The 18,199-nt window shown below is 49.7% G+C and overlaps 8 protein-coding genes across 8 annotated transcripts; 3 read left to right on the top strand and 5 right to left on the bottom strand.

Annotated features, from left to right (window-relative positions):
- Positions 1 to 1,261: 1,261 nt before the first annotated feature.
- COCMIDRAFT_6815 (uncharacterized protein) lies at positions 1,262 to 2,752 on the bottom strand (the record flags this gene model as incomplete). The annotated part of the gene is made up of 3 exons (XM_007691486.1): positions 1,262 to 1,800; positions 1,857 to 2,522; positions 2,575 to 2,752. The coding sequence occupies 3 exons, from the start codon at positions 2,750 to 2,752 to the stop codon at positions 1,262 to 1,264; spliced, it is 1,383 nt and encodes a 460-aa protein (XP_007689676.1).
- Positions 2,753 to 4,108: 1,356 nt separating this feature from the next.
- On the top strand, positions 4,109 to 5,065 carry COCMIDRAFT_6816 (uncharacterized protein; the record flags this gene model as incomplete). Its single annotated transcript, XM_007691487.1, has 2 exons — positions 4,109 to 4,534; positions 4,595 to 5,065. The coding sequence occupies 2 exons, from the start codon at positions 4,109 to 4,111 to the stop codon at positions 5,063 to 5,065; spliced, it is 897 nt and encodes a 298-aa protein (XP_007689677.1).
- A 389-nt stretch (positions 5,066 to 5,454) lies between these two features.
- On the bottom strand, positions 5,455 to 5,901 carry COCMIDRAFT_99922 (uncharacterized protein; the record flags this gene model as incomplete). The annotated part of the gene is made up of 1 exon (XM_007691514.1): positions 5,455 to 5,901. The coding sequence occupies one exon, from the start codon at positions 5,899 to 5,901 to the stop codon at positions 5,455 to 5,457; it is 447 nt and encodes a 148-aa protein (XP_007689704.1).
- Positions 5,902 to 6,865: 964 nt separating this feature from the next.
- Positions 6,866 to 8,663, top strand: COCMIDRAFT_99860 (uncharacterized protein; the record flags this gene model as incomplete). The annotated part of the gene is made up of 4 exons (XM_007691515.1): positions 6,866 to 7,347; positions 7,402 to 7,617; positions 7,667 to 7,853; positions 7,902 to 8,663. 4 exons carry the CDS (start codon positions 6,866 to 6,868, stop codon positions 8,661 to 8,663), a joined length of 1,647 nt encoding a protein of 548 aa, XP_007689705.1.
- An 849-nt stretch (positions 8,664 to 9,512) lies between these two features.
- On the top strand, positions 9,513 to 10,026 carry COCMIDRAFT_38313 (uncharacterized protein; the record flags this gene model as incomplete). The annotated part of the gene is made up of 2 exons (XM_007691500.1): positions 9,513 to 9,871; positions 9,924 to 10,026. 2 exons carry the CDS (start codon positions 9,513 to 9,515, stop codon positions 10,024 to 10,026), a joined length of 462 nt encoding a protein of 153 aa, XP_007689690.1.
- Positions 10,027 to 10,678: 652 nt separating this feature from the next.
- On the bottom strand, positions 10,679 to 10,969 carry COCMIDRAFT_99957 (uncharacterized protein; the record flags this gene model as incomplete). Its single annotated transcript, XM_007691516.1, has 1 exon — positions 10,679 to 10,969. The coding sequence occupies one exon, from the start codon at positions 10,967 to 10,969 to the stop codon at positions 10,679 to 10,681; it is 291 nt and encodes a 96-aa protein (XP_007689706.1).
- Positions 10,970 to 11,449: 480 nt separating this feature from the next.
- On the bottom strand, positions 11,450 to 12,874 carry COCMIDRAFT_42574 (uncharacterized protein; the record flags this gene model as incomplete). Its single annotated transcript, XM_007691501.1, has 1 exon — positions 11,450 to 12,874. A coding segment is annotated over one exon (1,425 nt), but the record flags the coding sequence as incomplete, so codon positions are not given.
- Positions 12,875 to 15,075: 2,201 nt separating this feature from the next.
- Positions 15,076 to 17,189, bottom strand: COCMIDRAFT_99916 (uncharacterized protein; the record flags this gene model as incomplete). Its single annotated transcript, XM_007691517.1, has 2 exons — positions 15,076 to 16,685; positions 16,814 to 17,189. The coding sequence occupies 2 exons, from the start codon at positions 17,187 to 17,189 to the stop codon at positions 15,076 to 15,078; spliced, it is 1,986 nt and encodes a 661-aa protein (XP_007689707.1).
- Between the last annotated feature and the right edge of the window lie 1,010 nt (positions 17,190 to 18,199).

Genomic DNA, 18,199 nt, shown 5'->3' on the forward strand with positions numbered 1-18,199 from the left:
AGTCTGGTCTGGGATGAGATGCGGTGAGTTTGTAGTATACAAAAAAGCTGTCTTTTCTGGATGCATCACTGCGCATTCCCTAGTGTGGCTGCTGTGTGCGTGTCATAAACCATGCCAATAAATACCCTATAAGAGCTAAAAAAATATGAAAGTAGACAACAAGGATACTAGGATAGCAACACAAAAGCATACACCTGACATGAAGTCATTCTTATTTCCATGATTCTGCTTTAATCTTGAGAACCTTCGATTGGGAGATGTAGATTTTCCTGAATTGAAACCTTTTGCGTTGACGGAAGTAGAGGATTGTTCGGCAAAGTGCGATGATTGCCTTTCTCCTGATTATCTTGTACATCTCTACGTCTCGGAAACCGAGAATTCCAAGTATCCTCTCCGATCCCTTCCACCCTGCTGCATCTCCTTTTCCCTTCAGGTTTCAGTGTCAGTAATCTTGTCGGCGATGTCGCTTGGATCTGGATCTCTTCCGGCTCCACTTCGCTCGTTCCGGTTCGACTATCCGCACTACTCGTCGCCTCTTCTCCACTCTTCGAACCTGGTCATTCTGGCGTCGTGGCCGTCCCGCATGGTCACAAGCGACATCATAGGGGTGGTGTCCATTGGTATAGCGGGGGTCAGCTTCCTGTTGTGACTGTTCAGTGGTACGGAGAGAAAGTGGGCGGTTAGGAGGAAGTAGGGAAGCTGTACGTTGATGATAGGTAAACATATCGCTAGGAGGCAAGCCATGAAGAAAAGGCTCATTTTGAACCAGTTCGTTTTGATTATGGAGATCGGTGGGATGCGAATTGGTAGGGGTCTCGTGAGCTCAGAAAACTAACAAGAGCTGTGTGTTGGTAATAGCGTACTGATAATTCAGAGGATATGATGAGGATGGATTCACGTCTTGCTGTCCCAACGACAAGCCTCAGTTGACTGAGAGAAGAGTGCAGCTGTCATCGATAGATAATCTGAGTGGTACGACGGGCAGTAACTCATGTAGTGGAAGGTATGGCAGTGCGCACCCGATAGCTATGTCACTGGCGTTACTTCCCGCTAAATCCATTTCGAACACGTAAGACACATATATCAATCAAGTTGTGAAGAGATCTGGCATCTGGGCATAAGGATGAGAGCATAGCCAGGAAAATCCCATTGAGGCAGGAATTTTCTAAAAAGAAGAAAAATCATCATGTGGATGGGCAGTTAATGCATGCTGAAGGAGAAAAGGCGATTTTGGGTATTCATGCCGAGCGCCAGATGATAACTAGTGTTGCATCTCATCGTGGTCTACCTCGTCAGGCTCAATCTCCGCAGTATCACCCTCTTCATACCCCTCACCTTCTTCTTCTTCGTCCTCACTATCCGATCCCGATCCTTCACTCTCGCCCTCACTCCCTGGATCGAAGTCGTCATCCTCTTCTTCATCATCCTCCTGTTCCTGCAATTCCCTCTCCGCCTTCTGTAGCTCGCTCTCCTCTTCTTCCGCAACTCCTTCAGCCTCAGCGCTATTGGCGGCGTCCTTCTTACCGCCAACCTTGTTCACGTTGAGCTTCTTAGCACGTCGATCGGCTGCTAAACTAGCATCCTGAAGGCCGTGCTTCTGCACATATTCATTTATGCCTGCAAAGTCTGCTTGATCAAGCATACCGAATTCAATATCACCGGTGGGTGTGGTGATGACGAGATTGAACGTGTTGCGAAGGACGGCGGTGTAGGATATGCTGGTTATGGCGGCGAAGTCGAAGAAGGCGAGGGGCTTTTTGAAGCCGTTGAGAACACCCACAGAGGTGAAAAACAGATAACCTAACAAGTGTCAATAGGTGTGTAACGCGTGAATATAATAGAAAGCAGTATCGCACCTTCTTTACTTCCTCGGTGTGCTTTTACGTGGTATGCCTTCTCGCCCTTTCTGTGGCTCTCTGGGATAGCGCTCGCAAACTCATCTGAATCGGGAAAGACGACGTGCTTTCCTGTGCCTGCTTGTATCAGGCAGTGGTGTATTGCGTCTGCCATTGCAGTTGGCCCTGGATCCTCGCCTTCTACGATGTTCTTTCCAGTAGCTTCCTCAAATGTCCACACAATTGGCTCTGGCGGTGAGGCCTTTAGCTCTTCGGGTACGGGGGCAACACCGTCTCCATGTACTGGTATAATGACGAAGTTGTGCTGCTTCTTCGCCTTTTCAGGAATAGGCAGGCAGAAAACCTGGTCAACATCTTTCCACGCAATTGCGAACTCGACGTTCCCGCTCGCACCAATCGCCCGTATTCCACCGTCCTTCTTGTCCAATAACTCGAGGGTAAATTTCTTGCGCTGCGGTATCGAGAAGCTGACACCAGCGTATGTCTTGAATGCCGGGGTTGCAGTACTCGTAAGGCTGCCTCCAGTTGCGGACGGGACATTCTGCGCACCATTGCTCTCCTCAATCTTGCGCTTCTTAGTCACTGGTTCAGCGGCAAGTTGCGAAGTTTGATTGAGGATATATGTTGAAATGTCGCGAAATAGTGTACTTTGTGCTGGATATTGATCTACCTCGTATGTTCAATTTCAATTCAAGGCATTCTTTGAAAATAAGCATACCTATGGCGGCGTGTACGCGCTTCCGCAGCTCGTGATTACTAGCAAAAGCGACATCGACTTCTTGGGGATGCGGCGCACGTGTCGGTGCCGAAGCCGGTGCCGGTTCTGGCACTGGCGCTGGCGCTTGTACAGGCACGACAGGCGCTGATGGGCGGTTGTTGAGTGCTGTAAAAGCCATGGTGGGTGCTGAGAATTATTGTTGTTGTTGGAGAAAGGACGTCGTGTAAACGCGTTGTTGGTTTGTCGCGACTTGCGGGCAATTAGCGCTCGGCTGTCTACTACATGTGACATCACCCATCTGATTCACGTCCATCCCAACATCTGACCGACATGATTCAGCTTCACAGTACGACAGCTGTGGGACACAGTCTACTATATACCTTTCCAGTATGGCACTTCTTATGTGTAAATCAATGACTCTTACTTCGTATAGCTGCAACTATGTGTACGCCCCACACGGCACACCTAACGGATATGACAAATTCCCCCATCACACAGTTCTCGCACATGTAGATATTAACGGTGTTTATGGTATTGTGCGTATGTGCGCGTTCTGAGTTCTAATAAAGCATAAAGATACATTTCGCTATAAGAAACCGAAGTGGGCTCAACCGAGAAGCGATACAAGACCCCAGCCAAACATCCTCCTCACCGATCTGATTTGTAGCAGAACCTGAAGCATGGTTTGGCATTGGCATTATGCTTAACATTGTCGTCACATGGCAACAAGAGCCCGGCCTCAGAATGTGCGCAACCATTATCCACACGCGCGTCATTCTCAAATAATTAATAGCCAATATCCACGAGGCACGGTAGTATCATCAATCATTGTATCCCAATCCATATGCGACGCGGGGTACGTATCCAATCTTATGCGGAGCATTAAAAAAAAGGTGGCGCCAAAATGCTCCGCATATCAATCCCATCTATTTCTGCCTTATGTATGGACACAAAAATAAATACGCATTCAGCTTAATTGCCGTTATTATTGCGACGTGAGAGAACCATCGTGGGTTCAGTCTAGGGACAGTGCACGTTGCGCATCTCATACACTTGTTGTCACGAACCTCCGAAACAGCCAATACAAAACCACAACGAGTGTTTGACACCTGTCATTGCATTACCAAGTACACAAAAATTGCCGGATGCATACCAGACCGTTCAGGCAATACCTTGACGGAAGGCCTCAGACCAGCCATATGCTGGCATAGCAGCATTGACAACTAAGCTCTAACAGAGGGTAATGATAGCATGAGGTATGGCGCGGGTGCCTGACGTGGCATTTGTGTTGTTCTGTTTGTCAGATGAATTTTGGATAATATCTAACTGGACCGTATCGCATGCTGTCTCCCGAGCCGTCCCAATCTTTCATTCTTTTTACTCTGCAATACCTGATTGGTAGCCCACTGATGTCTACATAGTCGCCACACGGCAAGACTTGCTTCAAACTTCTTTACAGAAGTGAACCATTACAACCGGACCGACCAAACGTAGACCTTAAGGGTTGCCTTTAACGACGAGTCAAGATCAGAAAATGGCCGACACAAAGAAGTCCAAATTCAGTCTGCCACCATTAATCGCCAAAGTTCCGTCTCTACTCCGTCGGAAACAAGATGACTCGCCCATGTTCAACCACCCATTCGATACAAACTCATGCCCACATCACCGGATAGCACGAAAAATCTATGGAGCCTCTCTCCTCGCTCTCTTCATCACAGCCATCCTAGTCATGACGCTCAAGGCCATCACATACAGCTTCGTCGAAGACAACCGCATGACCGGCTTCGTATTCGACCCAGACACAACGAGCAGCACAAATACAAATATCATCATGGCTGCCTTACCCAGGATGCTCCACACCTTGCCAACTAAGCTCTCCATCATCATCGCAGCCATCAGTCTCTCGCTCGCCACAGGCCACCTAGCCCTCGTAATCATCGACTGGAAGAGCGGGAAACGAGTACGTCACCAACACTTCCCCCCAAAAACCTCATCGAAAAATAGCTAACATTCTCATAAGACTCAATCCAACGCCTTCCGCCGCAATACAATGCTCATCCACATCATCAACGCCATCCTCGTTCTCTTCGCCCTCGTCGCAGTCTACACCACCCACACAAAATCCTCCAGCTACCTCCCAACCTACATTTCCAAACTCACCTCCAACACCACCTCCGCCATCCCAACTATCGCCAGCCCATCTGACCCTGTCTTCCGCTATGACCACGGCACCTTCGACCTCGAAACCTGGGCATGCGCGCTCAAGAACGTCGAAGGTGCGGGCATGGTTCGGGACGATTATGCGAAGCAGTGTTCGATTGAGACCGCGGGACGGGCGGTTATGGTGCCGTTTCTTATTGCGGCGTGGGTTGTTGCGGGTGTTAGTGTGTGGGGGTTTGTAGGGGGTGGACGGAGGGGACCCAATGGGGAGAGGATGAGCACAGATGAGGTGGGGGTTGAGATGGGGAAGATGAATGCGACCGATGAGTAGTTAGGCTTTGGGTTAGGGAGTTTTGCATTATAGGAGTTTTTTTGGTGACATTTAGCGCGGCGCTGGGCGCTGGGACATGGGCAATGAGGAAGGGTCAACGGTTGATCACGTACATCTGGGTTGAAGATATAATAATAACTAATGGTTTTCTACTTTTTTTTTACTGTTTATGTGTGTGATAGGCTTGCGGTAGACGATGTGCTACCTAAACGCTACTTCCTTAGCCCTGAAAAAGTCAGCTGCATGATCTTTGTCTTGAGAACTCCCAAGCTGCATGATCTTTGGTCTGAGATATTCAGAATTACATGAATTTTCCCAGTCTTACTGTGTACTGTCTACTACATGTTGATGAGACTGAATCCCATGACTGTCGGAATCAGATCAGGCGTCTAAGCAGCGTGACGACGTCCTGGGCGTGCCTCATCCATCAGCTGTTCATCAGTCCACTCACGGTCTTCTGTGAGACATTCCATCTCATCCCAGTGCTCATCCACTTCTTCCGGATGAGGTTTGATCATATTCATCACGTCCTCTTCCTCTGAGGTTTCAAGCTTCTTGGAAATGGGTGTGGGCGTATGAATAGAGGGATGAGTCGCTAGAGTGGGAGCATGCTTGTCCTGAGTGGGAGAGTGCTTACCCTGGGCGAGAGAATGCTTAACTTGGGTGAGAACATGCTTAACCTGGGTGGGAGCCTGTACAACTTGAGTGGCAGCGTGCATGACTTGGGTGGCAGATTGCTTCATGTAGGTATCTGGGGGACTAGTGGTGGTGCGGGTTTGGGCAGTCTTGTAAGTTTTGGTCTTCTTGAAGACCTTGAGGTTGGGTAGGTAAGACATCTTCTTTCGTAAGCGGGTTAGAGTTGGGTTTGGGTTTAGTAATTTGGGTTTGGGTTCAGATTTGTAGATCATGTAGGCAAAAATTGGGAGGATATAAGAAGGGGGCTCTTGTGAACATTGTGCAGTATCTGTGTGCGTTGTAGAAGGTCACAATGCTGGCCAACACTGTACGACAGAAAGTTCCAGTGCTATAGTGAGTTCTTAGTGTTTGATTTGTGGAAGCAATCTTTTAGCCCACTGTGTGTTATGTTGCGAGTGTTTTCTTTTCAGATAAGTGGTAGAATGTGCACAATAGGCCAGTGTTATACCTTCGACAGGTTTGATAACAGAACGACAGGAAACTTAGTGCCACCTAGCCATTCAGTTAATAGTATCGAATTCTTGCACACCACTCGAAAGATCCTGAAGTATGTTTTACTCATGCCCTCGAGATACGCATCGGTCGTTCCAACGTGGGCCGTTCCCACTCAGTGCTTTAATGAAAGAGATGAGTGGAAATGATTTTTGGGAATTCCGCTTGAAATTACATCTAGCAACCTGGCATATGAAGAACTGTGTATATGTCTTAGACACATGAAGTCTCCTATGTGGATCACCTAAACTTCCCTATTACATACAGAAACTCAACTTGGGCGACATCATTCTTGACCACGATTGGAGGCTTGAATCTAAAGATTCTCGAACACGGAGCAGACAAAATCGAGTTAGATTCTAGCTGAGGTCGCATAGCACATTAATTCGAGACTGAATGCCCACATTGATACACGCGCTATCCTGTAACGGTTGTCGACGGAACACCGATGCAGCTTGTCCGGGCGGGTGTTCGGAGAAGGGATGCGCCACTCCTAATCTAGACTAGTGGATTTACAGGGGTCTCGTGTTCTTGAGACCGATGTAATAAGTCGGGGATGACGGTTCCACGCTGGCCAAAGGTACGAATCTCCCGAGTTTTGACAATGCCACGATGAGCGAAAGCCAAAAGCTCCTGCATGAGCATCATTCAGACAGCGACTCTGAATTAGAGCCCGAAATCAAACCAAGTCCGCGACATCTATCGCCATCGCCCTCGTCGTCGCGAGCTACATCCACCTCCCCAGCGCCCCCAGGGTCCCGTCCAAATGACGGCATCAAGCGGCAATCGTCCTTTGCACAACATCGCCCAGATGGCACTCCGAGAACCCCGAACCGCGTCCGTTTCGAAGAGCCGAGGAGGAGCCTGAATGGACATGCAAACGGCAGCGCCGACTGGGTAGAGTTGGACGGAGATGATTATATGAATGATGGAGAGGGGCAAGAGAGGACACAGCGGCTGCCTCTGCTCACTGGCATTGAGGCGCCGAGTGTCACGGTGGCCGAGCAGAACTTCAACCCAGAAGACCACTTGGAGAGCGCACGACCACGCAGCGGAATGCGAAGCGCATTCATGAACATGGCCAACAGTATAATGTGAGGCATACACCGACAACGACAGGTGAAACAAGACGTGCTAATCTGGAGTAGAGGGGCTGGTATCATTGGCCAACCGTACGCTATCCGCAATGCCGGCCTCTTGACAGGCACCGCTCTGCTCATCGGCCTCACCATTATCGTAGACTGGACGATCCGACTCATTGTCATAAACTCGAAGCTCAGCGGGACGGATTCTTTCCAGGCGACGGTACAACACTGCTTTGGGAAATCCGGGCTTGTGGCTATATCCCTTGCGCAATGGCTATTGTACGTCAGCTATGTAACATCTCCAAACACATGTATTGACCGCATACAGCGCCTTTGGCGGCATGGTAGCCTTCTGCGTTATTATCGGTGACACAATACCGAAGGTTTTGGATTCAATGTTCCCGTCTCTAGAAGACATGTCCTTCCTATGGTTACTCACCAACAGAAGAGCTGTCATGATTCTGCTCATTCTCGGCATATCGTTTCCCCTGTCACTCTACCGTGACATTTCAAAGGTAGCTTCATTCCCGAGCAAGAGAATGCACCAACTAATCCGTTTACAGCTTGCCAAAGCCAGTGGCTTCGCCTTGGTCAGCATGACCGTCATCATCGTTACAGTTGTCACACAATCCTTCCGCGTTCCCGCTGAGGCCAAGGGCCAACTACGCGGCTCCCTCATTATCCGCTCGGGCATATTCGAATCTATAGGCGTCATAGCTTTTGCTTTTGTCTGCCACCACAACAGCCTCCTCATATACGGCTCCCTGCGCAAGCCCACTATCGATCGTTTCTCCCGCGTCACACACTATAGTACTGGCATATCTCTTGTCGCATGTCTCGTCATGGCACTCTCGGGTTACCTGACCTTTGGCGATAAGACACTCGGCAATGTGCTCAACAATTTCCCCAACGATAATCTCATGGTCAACATTGCACGTCTGTTCTTCGGCCTCAACATGCTTACCACACTTCCGCTGGAAGCCTTTGTTTGCCGAGAAGTAATGAACAATTACTGGTTCCCCGATGAACACTACAACCCCAACCGCCACATAATCTTCACTAGTTCGCTTGTGATTTCTGCTCTCACGCTCTCTCTTCTCACCTGCGACATTGGCGTTGTTTTTGAGTTGTTTGGCGCAACATCTGCTTGCGCCCTGGCATTCATTCTCCCACCCCTCTGCTACATTAAACTGTCGCAAAAAAGCACAATGACATATGTAGCCGGCGCTGTAGTGGCGTTTGGATGCACTGTCATGGTCATTAGCATCCTCAAGACTACGAGCAAGCTCGTGGTTGGTCAAAGTGATCATGCGCAATGTGGGTAATCTGATCTTTTGTCGTAACATGGAGCGGTTGCATTGGGCGGCGTCTCGAGTATAAAAATGGTATACATGGGCGCGCAAGCGCATGAATCGGGCAACTTACCACTGTTCATTATAGAAGAATGAAAACATTATCAAAGTGCCATGTTTCCATTTTGCATTGCCAGTCTTACGTTGTGCATGTCTGACCCACAGGATTTCCATCGGGCCGTTTTCATAACCCTCGCCTGTGTAACAAACAAGCTTGCGTTTCTCAAAAACGGCTATATCGGCACCAAAATGCTTCCAAAACCTTGGTCGTGAAGTTCAATCAAGCTCTTTAGCCCACTCTCAAGTCTGGGATGTCAAGGGTCTTTCGCCGTTGTATCCGGCACTTGTCCCTGTTTCTGACCCACCCTTACACTCAACACCAACGCTAACAAGTTACCCAACTAACATCTGTATATCGCACCAAACCATCACGCCCCTTTTCTGTTGTTTTGCAATGAGCGCGGCATACAGCACGATGACGATAGTGGCGGTCGCAGCATGTGTGCTGTAAGCGGGCCTTTTTGGCTGATCACCACTTCTTTGGGGCGGGCTGTGACGTCGATGTCGCCAGCCTGAACCCTGCTTTTCTGCATAACGGGATGGCAGATTGGGGTCATACACGGGAAGCAACGACGACATGACGAGATGGAAAGCACGAATTGCATATAAAGAAGTCAATTGCGAACATCCCATTTCCCTTTCTCGTCTCCTCTATTCTCAGTCCTCTACCCTAAACAACAAAGGCATCTATCCCTGTCTAACCAGCCCAACCTACAACAAGATATAACTAGAAGTAACTATAAGGAAATAACAATACCAGAAATGCCACTCTTCGGATCTCGCCGCGAGCCCTCGCCTCCCCCCGCCCCAGCCCCAACTCAGAAATCCGGGCTCTTCTCTCGTCGTCGCTCTTCCTCTCCCCATGCAGCTACTACAACCACGCACCACCACCGCCACAGCAGCTCAGCCTCGCGCTCCGGCACATCACCCAACAACACCATCTCCTCTGGCTTCTTCAGCAAGTCATCTAATGGAGACCCCAGCATCGTCAATGCAAAGCAGAGTCTAGCAAATGCCGAGGCGGCGGAAAGAGAGGCGGATAGGGCGTTGGCGGTTGCGAGGAGTGCGGTTAGGGAGGCGCGCGAGCATGTTGCTAGGTTGGAGAGGGAGGCTGCTGAAGAGTAAGTTTTCTTTTGTTTTATGTTTTGACTTGGTGTGTTTGGGAGAGCAGAGGACTGACGAGGTACACAGGGCCCGATTAGCTAAGATCAAGAAGGCCGAGGCGAAGACGCTCGGTAAGATGGGCAAGAAGTTGGGCAGGCATGATCATATTTGAGTGTGTGCAACTTGAGGTTGAGAAGGATGACACTTGCTGGATTCTGGGTGACAGTGTCGAGCTGTTATGACATGTGTGAAAGCGAGGAGTTTGGTGTGGTTTTGTTGGCATTTATTTCGCTAGCGCTTGTGTAATACCCCTTGTGTTATTCCCAGCTCTTATGAATCTTATGAGTTTCACGAGATTGACATCTGGCGCATTATGCCTGTTTCGAGAGACTGGTCGAAGCGACGAAAAGAATGAGCTTGAATAACGATTATCACGGATACGTTAATTGGCAGTCTTGACACACTCAACCCCTTCGACATGTCTTATGAGTTAGAAAATATCACCAACATATCAATTTCACATGTTTCAAAGCAAGGGTATTTAACAATTTTTCATCGCATTTCAAATTATCTTTAGCATATCCAAAAACCAGCCATCCCCACTCAACGGGTATTCAACTCAGTCGCATCCCCCCCTTCCCAACAAAAGAAAAGAAAAGGAAAGAAAAGATAGAAAGGAAAAGAGAGGAAGGAAAAGATATCGTATACAGAAAACTCGTACAAAACAGAGAGAAAGAGCCCCAAGAGCCCCCCCCCCTGATTACGATTAAACACCTAAAAAAAGCCACTGATTCTCCATCGAGCATACGGCAGAGGGTTTCCTTTTAATACGAGGCCGCGCTGCTAGCAGAAGGTCTGATAACCGTCCGCAATGTACATGGCGAGTCAGCGCCAGCATCTCCATACAAACCTCCCTTGACTCCATACACACCTGCACCGCCACCATATGATCCTCCGTACGATCCCCCATACGAACCACCAGCACCAGCACCGGCACCTGAACACGGCACCGCAGATCCTGTAGGCGCAGAAGGCGTCTCGGTAGTCGCGTACACGGGCCCGTCTGTGAATTCACCAGGTAGACCCGGGAGGATGTGAGTGAAGGCTGGGGCCATGATGGGGTCGAAGGAGAGGGAGGCGGGAACATAAACGGATTCGTAAGGGCGGGGTTTGTTGTCATTGATTGGAGTTGGCGATGGGGTTGGCTTGGGTGTTGATGATGAGGTTGGTTTGGGGGTTGGTTTAGGGGTGGAGTCCGGGTTGAAGAGGGAGAAGGAGAGTGTGGGGGCTGGTGGGGCGTTGTACTGAGCTGGTGTTGAAGCTGGGGGTGCGGGGACTGGGGCTGAGGGAGTGTTGTACGCGGGCGGTGGGGAAGGTGAAGATGGCTTGGATGGCTCAGCAGGGGTAGATGGCTCCGAAGGCTTGGATGGCTCAGCAGGTTGGTATGGCTCGGCAGGTTGGTATGGCTCGGCAGGTTGGTATGGCTCGGCAGGCCGGTATGGCTCAGTAGGCTCAGGCGACGAGACAGGCTTTGATGACGACGAGGGCTTGGGTGGTGCTTCTGAATCCGATGGCGTAGAAGCTTTGCCTTGGCAAGATGACATGCATGCGAAACTGATAGCATTGGTCGTCTTTCGGTCGGCAACAGGACCATTGAGGGACCAGTTCATATCAACATAAGGCCAGCAGATACGGCCATCGGCCATGGTGACCATGTCTCCAGCAACATATACATTCATAGACTTGATCGGCTCGCCGACCTTCTTGCCATCCTTGATGAGCTGGAAGTAAGTGCCCGAGAATTCACCCTCACAGCCCATAGCTGGGAAGTTGCAAGTTGGCTCTGCAATCTCCTCCCATGTGACGAGTGCGTTGGAACCATCAAAAGCGGCTACGCGAGAATTCTGGCAGTCTGAAGAACCGGTTGTGATCCAGTTAACGTGCGAGTCGCCATCGGGTCCGGGCTGGTTAGTGGCTTGCTTGCCGACCATAGTCTTCTTGTCGGAAAAGGTAGCGATAGCGACGTTACGGTTCTTGGTTCGGTAACTGGAGGTCGTGTATCCTGCGCCCAGCTGCTTGTTCTCGGTCAGATCCTTGGAGCCGCGCGATACCCAGGTGAAGATGTACGAGTCCTTGTTGATGAAGCGTGTAAGGCTGCTGTAGGATCCAGAGATGCCTCCCATGGGCTCGTTCGAAGCACCGTTCCTAGCGTATTCGTTCGATACCTTCACACCAGTCTTTTCCATTCCAGTGCCTCCTGTGTTAAGCCAGATTCCACCCTGGTCGTCAGCGCAAACACTAGCAAAAGGTGCCGAGGAAGAAGCCTCGAGGGCGATGCCGGTGTTGAAGGAGCATCCCCAGTTTTTAGTAGCGCCCTCGATTTTCTGAATGGTACCATTATTGCTGATGTATTGTATCGAATCGCCAAAGTGACCTTGTGCAGGACCTTCGTAACTGGCAACAACAAAATAAGCTCCATACATGCCAGTGTCCTCGGAATAAGCAAGGTCCCCATTCAGATACGGTGAACACGTTGCGCCTGCCTCACCAACATTATCTGGACCACCAAGGAATCTCTTAAAAGCCCGCTTGCCACGTGTCCAACGGTATAGTACAGCTACCGGGTCTCGTTTAGGAGGGGCTTTTTGTGTTCCGACGTCCATTGGTTCATTGGTAAGAAGGGCGAATCCGTCATTATGAGCGACGAGACCACCGGCTTCCTTTGCACAACTCACCGTCACCGCATCTCCGATGGCCTTGAATGTAACAGGGTCGAGCTTCTGTACATGGACTCCCTTTCCTGATGCCCCGAGGTATGCGAGATACGCTGACTTTCCATCCGGTGAGACTGCAAAAGGCGTGCGGTGGTGGTGTGGTAGTCCAGTGCTGTAGTCATCCTTGATTGGCGAGAAAGGAGTAGAAAGCTCTAGGCTTCCAACGTAAGTCTTCAAGTTGCTTTCCGAAAGCCCAGCAAAGGCCGTGCTCGAAAGCAGAGAAAGAAGAAAAGTCGAGTGTAGCATTGTGCTAAAATATATTGTACTTGTAAACGAGTGACGAAACGAACGAACGACCAGCGAACACAGGTCAAAAAAAGACAAAAAAATGAACGATGTTAAAAACCGAACAAACCTGCCAGAACTCTTTCGTGCGGGCGGTAAAGCACCACCGCTCGTTGAAGGCTATTCTTCTATATAAACACTCGGCCTGTGAAACGAGGCGTCTACACTGGGGTCTCAGGCCAACCGCCCAGCAAAACGGCGCCAAAAGCAAATCATCTCAGGGACTAGCATGTTGCAATGAGCCGTGGGGCAAATGGACCCGTTTTTCGTCCTATTTGCGTGGATGGAGTGTCTAAGGCGCGGACCGTGGCACAACAAGCGTAGATGCGGGCGTTTCGAAGTGTTTCGCCCAAAGGCACGCTAGTCGAGGGATCGACGCGCTTGTACCTGAATAGGAGGGTAGCACGTGCAACATCATCTAGAACAACGACAACGCACCAAGGAAAACTTACTGTTTACTCGTCTTTTGAGATACTCGATAACATCACGCAGTACTGAAACATCGCATGCAGTCTTCCTAACTTTCGCTCAACTCCTATTTGCTCATCGCAGAAACCTGACGACTCCTGTGGTTGTGAATTCACTCTCTTCGACGCGCATCTTGCCTCCGACTTGCATATGACAGGCGGAAGTATCCTTACTTCATAGAACTCTATAGAGACAAAAGAGTATTTGCATAGTTAAGCCCTGACTCTATTGACAAACAGTATCGTCCAACCGTTGTTGTCGTTGAGCTTGCTATTCGTCTTGCGAGTCAGTCTAAAGACGGGAGAGTGTCAGGACCCAGGCCCATAATTACTGTAGCTCTTGGCAACCCAATTCAAGAAATGCGCAGATGAACCAAGTATCAAGGGGATATCGAAATATTTACAAATGGTATATTCCAGATGGGCTGATGGGGGTCGAGAACAATGATTGGAGAAAGGGGGGTGGGGGGGAAACACAGCCTGCCGATGCGAGCTAACGTATGAAATGCCGATTGCAAGAGAGTTCGCCTACTTACTTACTAGAGACTACAGGTTTCTTTGAGCGATGAAAAAGTCAGTTTCGTTAGTATAGTTAGCCACGACCCCATCATGCTACGACGTTGGACCCAACCTTGCTTGACGGGCTACGCGACCAGGCATCAGCCTTGTTTTGGCGTGCGCATCGTCGTTCGAGGCAATGTATCTCGGCGTAGCCTTCCGAGGCAGTGCTCACCGTGCGGCCGCTTGCAAGGCGAAGTTGACGTTGACATTCATGACTGCCAGGGCAAAAGAGGAAAGGCTGCCTGCTTCGACAGAGACTATCCGGATCAGAATCAATACGCTTAGAGATTTCAGTCCCAATGTATGCAGACATTCCCATAGAGTTTGCTGTTGAGCCGCGTCAGCGTGCAAATTCCAGCGTCATTTCCAGGGTCATCGAGGACTGAGGGACTTAGGTGGACCCCGAGGCTGGATTGTAGGCAGCTCACTGATAGAGTATTGAATCTTATTACTCATACCGTATTCGCTTCATGCAAAGCTGGAGGGGATACCGTAGCGGGCACTTCAAACGATACACCCTTCTAAGTAAACTTACCTACGCGTTTGAAAGATCAGCGAACAACTTCACTGACGTACAGTTAAATCCGACGCATCCGAAAGCCGGCTTGATCTGTTTAATCAATGGTCGCTAATGTTTAGTGCCTTGCGTGTGTCTCGAATTGGCGAATACGATGGTAATGACGTGTTGAATTGGACCATGTCAGCGACTCAGAGTAGGTAATCTCAAGTTCGCTCTAATCTGTTTCAACGTCACAACGCGCAATTCCGATAACACACGCGCCGCTTGCCCTATTCTGATATATGGTCGAAGCTTGTGTGTAGGGTTTACTAGAAGGCAACATATCACCTATGCTTCTAGTATATGGGCGTCATACGATATAAGGGAGAGCCCGCCTCCTATCTCCAACATTGAGGTTTGTAGATCCATCAACATTGCACACACCCCACGATTTCCTCGGTCCCGCCAAATTCTACTTGCCGGAAAACACGCTTGATGCCAAATCTTCATTGACACGCTGATCATTCTGCTGTAGTCGAATCCTCAAGTCCGGAACGCTAAAACACATGATGTCAGAGAGAACTGTTGATCAAAACACCAGAAATAGAAACTCGACCCCTTGACGCTGATCGACCTCACACAAGAACCAAATCCATCTCTTCACACCGCTCAATCGTTTCCGTGCCTGCTGCAAAAGTGCCGAGTCGCTCCCACGCTGGGGAGTGCTGAGCCGACATCCCCAGCACAAGACCCGCAACAACATTGTCGTACCGAGCAACGCCCAAGCACATGACCGTCCCCTCAAACCGACATACGGTGTCAGTAGTCAGCGCTCGACGCACCGTCAGTTGCTTTTCTCCGTTACTATCCTCAAACTTCGCTGCAGAGAGTAAGGAGTCATGTGTCATACGTATGGTACTCGTGCCCTTGATGATAAGATCGTACTCCCATGCCCCGCGATTCTTTTCCGCAGACAACATGCAAGATATTGTGGAACCCCGCAGAGTAAGAGAGCCGCTAGAAATGGCACCTAGTGGGTTGAGCCCAGTAGGAGTGACCTTGCAATCGACAATAGTTACTATGGGTTTAAATGTTTCGCGCTCCTCTTCATCCAGCAGCGTATATGTTATAGGCACATCTAAGCTTGCCCAGGAGAAAGAAGGGGCACGCCAATTATCTGGCGCAAAATTATTTGGACAAGCAGTATTTGACCGATTGGCATGCCATAGCATGTCGGAAGCCAAGTTGTGTTTCCAGAGTCCGGCGAGATATTCAGAGTGTGTTGCTTTTCTAATCTTACTCGCGATACCAGATATTGCAGGGAATTTGTCTGTAGCAACGGTGAGATGGCGTGCAGTGTAATGTTCGATGATGCGTTGCCACGCCTGCCACACGGCATCTGTTTTCTTGCTAGCCACCGCTTTTGGGATCAGGGAGGGCGTGGTGGGGTAGGCCCTGCGCTCCGGCATACACTCGCATCGATACGAAGTTTTGCACTCGAATAGCAATTCTGTTGCGGTGTAGTGTAGTATTCTTGTGCTGAGAACATGCTCCTGGAGCGCCCAGGCACGTGACATAAGTGGACCAACTGGTTTTGCAGGACCTCCGCCAGGGGCATGGCTTGGATGATGGTCCAGGATCTTTCGCGCTCTCAGCGCAAATTGTTTTCCAGTGGTGTTGTTGTATGGTATTTTCACAGGCTTTCGCCTTTCGACTAAGCATCGTATACTACTATTCGCAGACTGCGTTGCGGCAATAGTGATGTAGCTGTTTTGGTAGATGCTCCCCATCTTCGCTGACTCGGTCTCCCAGTCTCGAACTGAATCTTGAATAATGCAAAGGCTATCGATCCACAAGTAGCGTAAGCCGAGCTGACGGGTGATAATGATGGCATCTTGGAATAGCGGTGGAAAGGTATCAAAGGACATGTTGACCGACATTTTAGGCCAGGTTTCTTTTGTTGAAACTAGCGGCTGGGAGGATCCCCAGCAATGCGACAGAGCAGCATACTGAAAGTTCTTGCATTGTGTGTCGATGAGCCTGATTGGCGAAGAACTCTTGCCTACGTCGAGGAGACGTTTGGGAGGCGAGAAAGCCGAAGGACAAGGAAACTTGCATGCTGTATGTTTTGGGTTCCCGATGCAACCTGTTATGCAACGTCTAATGAAGTTGAAAGTGTCATCAGATCCTGAGTTGACCGGTATGTGGTGGGCAGAGCCTAGAGTAGGCCATGGAGGACGTGTCGCTGCAAGTTGTTAGATAGTATCAAGTAGCGTAGTAGATAACCAAATACTTGCTAATGCAGAGTGCTCAAGAAGGAATCAAGCATGTGATGCAAAAGCGCGGCATCCGCTATGGAAAACAGTAGCCTACCTGGTGCGGCATAAATCTCCGCAATCTCATCCTTCCAGCGCTTCCCACCAAGCGTAATCTTAATTGTAGCCTTCTCTTTAATATCAACATGCACTCTAGCTCTTGCACTTCTCCATCCACTGAAGAAAGCATCTAGCACAAGGACCACAACATAGCAAAATCTACACCCACTTTCCGTGACCTTTGCGAGGCTCAACGCATCCAGCACAAGGCTCAAACTCGCACGAGGCTCTTTCACAGCCTCAGTTTCGTAGACGGAGTTGGCGTGGCCTCTCGGGTCGAGATGGTTGCACATGCGACACTTTTTCCGTTGCGATTGGCCCGCGGACGCGGCTGGACGCACTACCGGGCGCCTGAGGCATTTTGGCAGAGGCATAACCGATTAGACGGGAAGCACAGTTTGGGTCGTCTTGAATAATGTCGGATGCATTGTAGGCGACGAATCGTCAGGCAACAATGGGAGGCGCAGGGGAATCGGCAGCCATGTGATGCTTTCAGCTTGACCGCTGGAGTCAAGCACGCTAGTGTGTATACAGACTAGCGGAGATGGGATGGTGAAATGTGGCTGTGGGGGCCAAAATACCGCTAGCGATGGTTTCATTACTCGGAATGGACTACAGTTTATTGACAAGACACGACCTTGAAATCTTTTTACTGCCATGGAAGGAAAAACAAGAAGAAGTAGTAACTTACCTCCATTCTTGAATCCTCAGTAAAATCTCCTCTACTGACAACATATCCCCAACCGCCATCACCAAACCAAAACCCCTACCCATCATCTCCCTCACAAACCACGCACCAATCAGCCTGACGCTACGACATGTCCTAACCACCCAGCCGCACCTCAGCTCCAACAAATATAGCACCACTCCTCCTTCCCCACACATGCAGGAACAACAACAAAAAACAACTTCACCCCGCCCAAGTTACCTAAACAAGGGCCCCATCGTCAATCTTTCAGCCACACTTCCCCATGATTGGCCCATCTACCTCCAGCTCCCCGCAAAACAGGTCCAGAAAGCGATATACGCGAAGCGCACACCGCAGAAATCTGCCTTGTTTGTCTGCCCTCTCGTTGCCTACCACCATACTCGCATTAAAAAAAAGTATGAGTTGTCAATTAGAAACCACTAGCGATATATGCATATCCGCAGCGCCTCAGTGACGTAAATGTGACCAATCCGCTGAGCTTCTAGCAGAAGAGAGAGAGAGAGGAGTGGGGACAAGATAAACCGGTCTGTATGCTTGTTGTCAAGCCAAGCAAACCCGAGGAAGCAATAGTAGGCGAAAAGAAGCGGCTGAAGGGGGGAGAGGGGGGACCTTGGGAGCCTAGAAGATGGAAGTTACCGTCTACGCCAGGACCATCACTACACACCATAGCCATAG

Source organism: Bipolaris oryzae, assembly GCF_000523455.1.
Source record: "Bipolaris oryzae ATCC 44560 unplaced genomic scaffold scaffold_101, whole genome shotgun sequence".
Classification (NCBI taxonomy): Eukaryota; Fungi; Ascomycota; class Dothideomycetes; order Pleosporales; family Pleosporaceae; genus Bipolaris; species Bipolaris oryzae.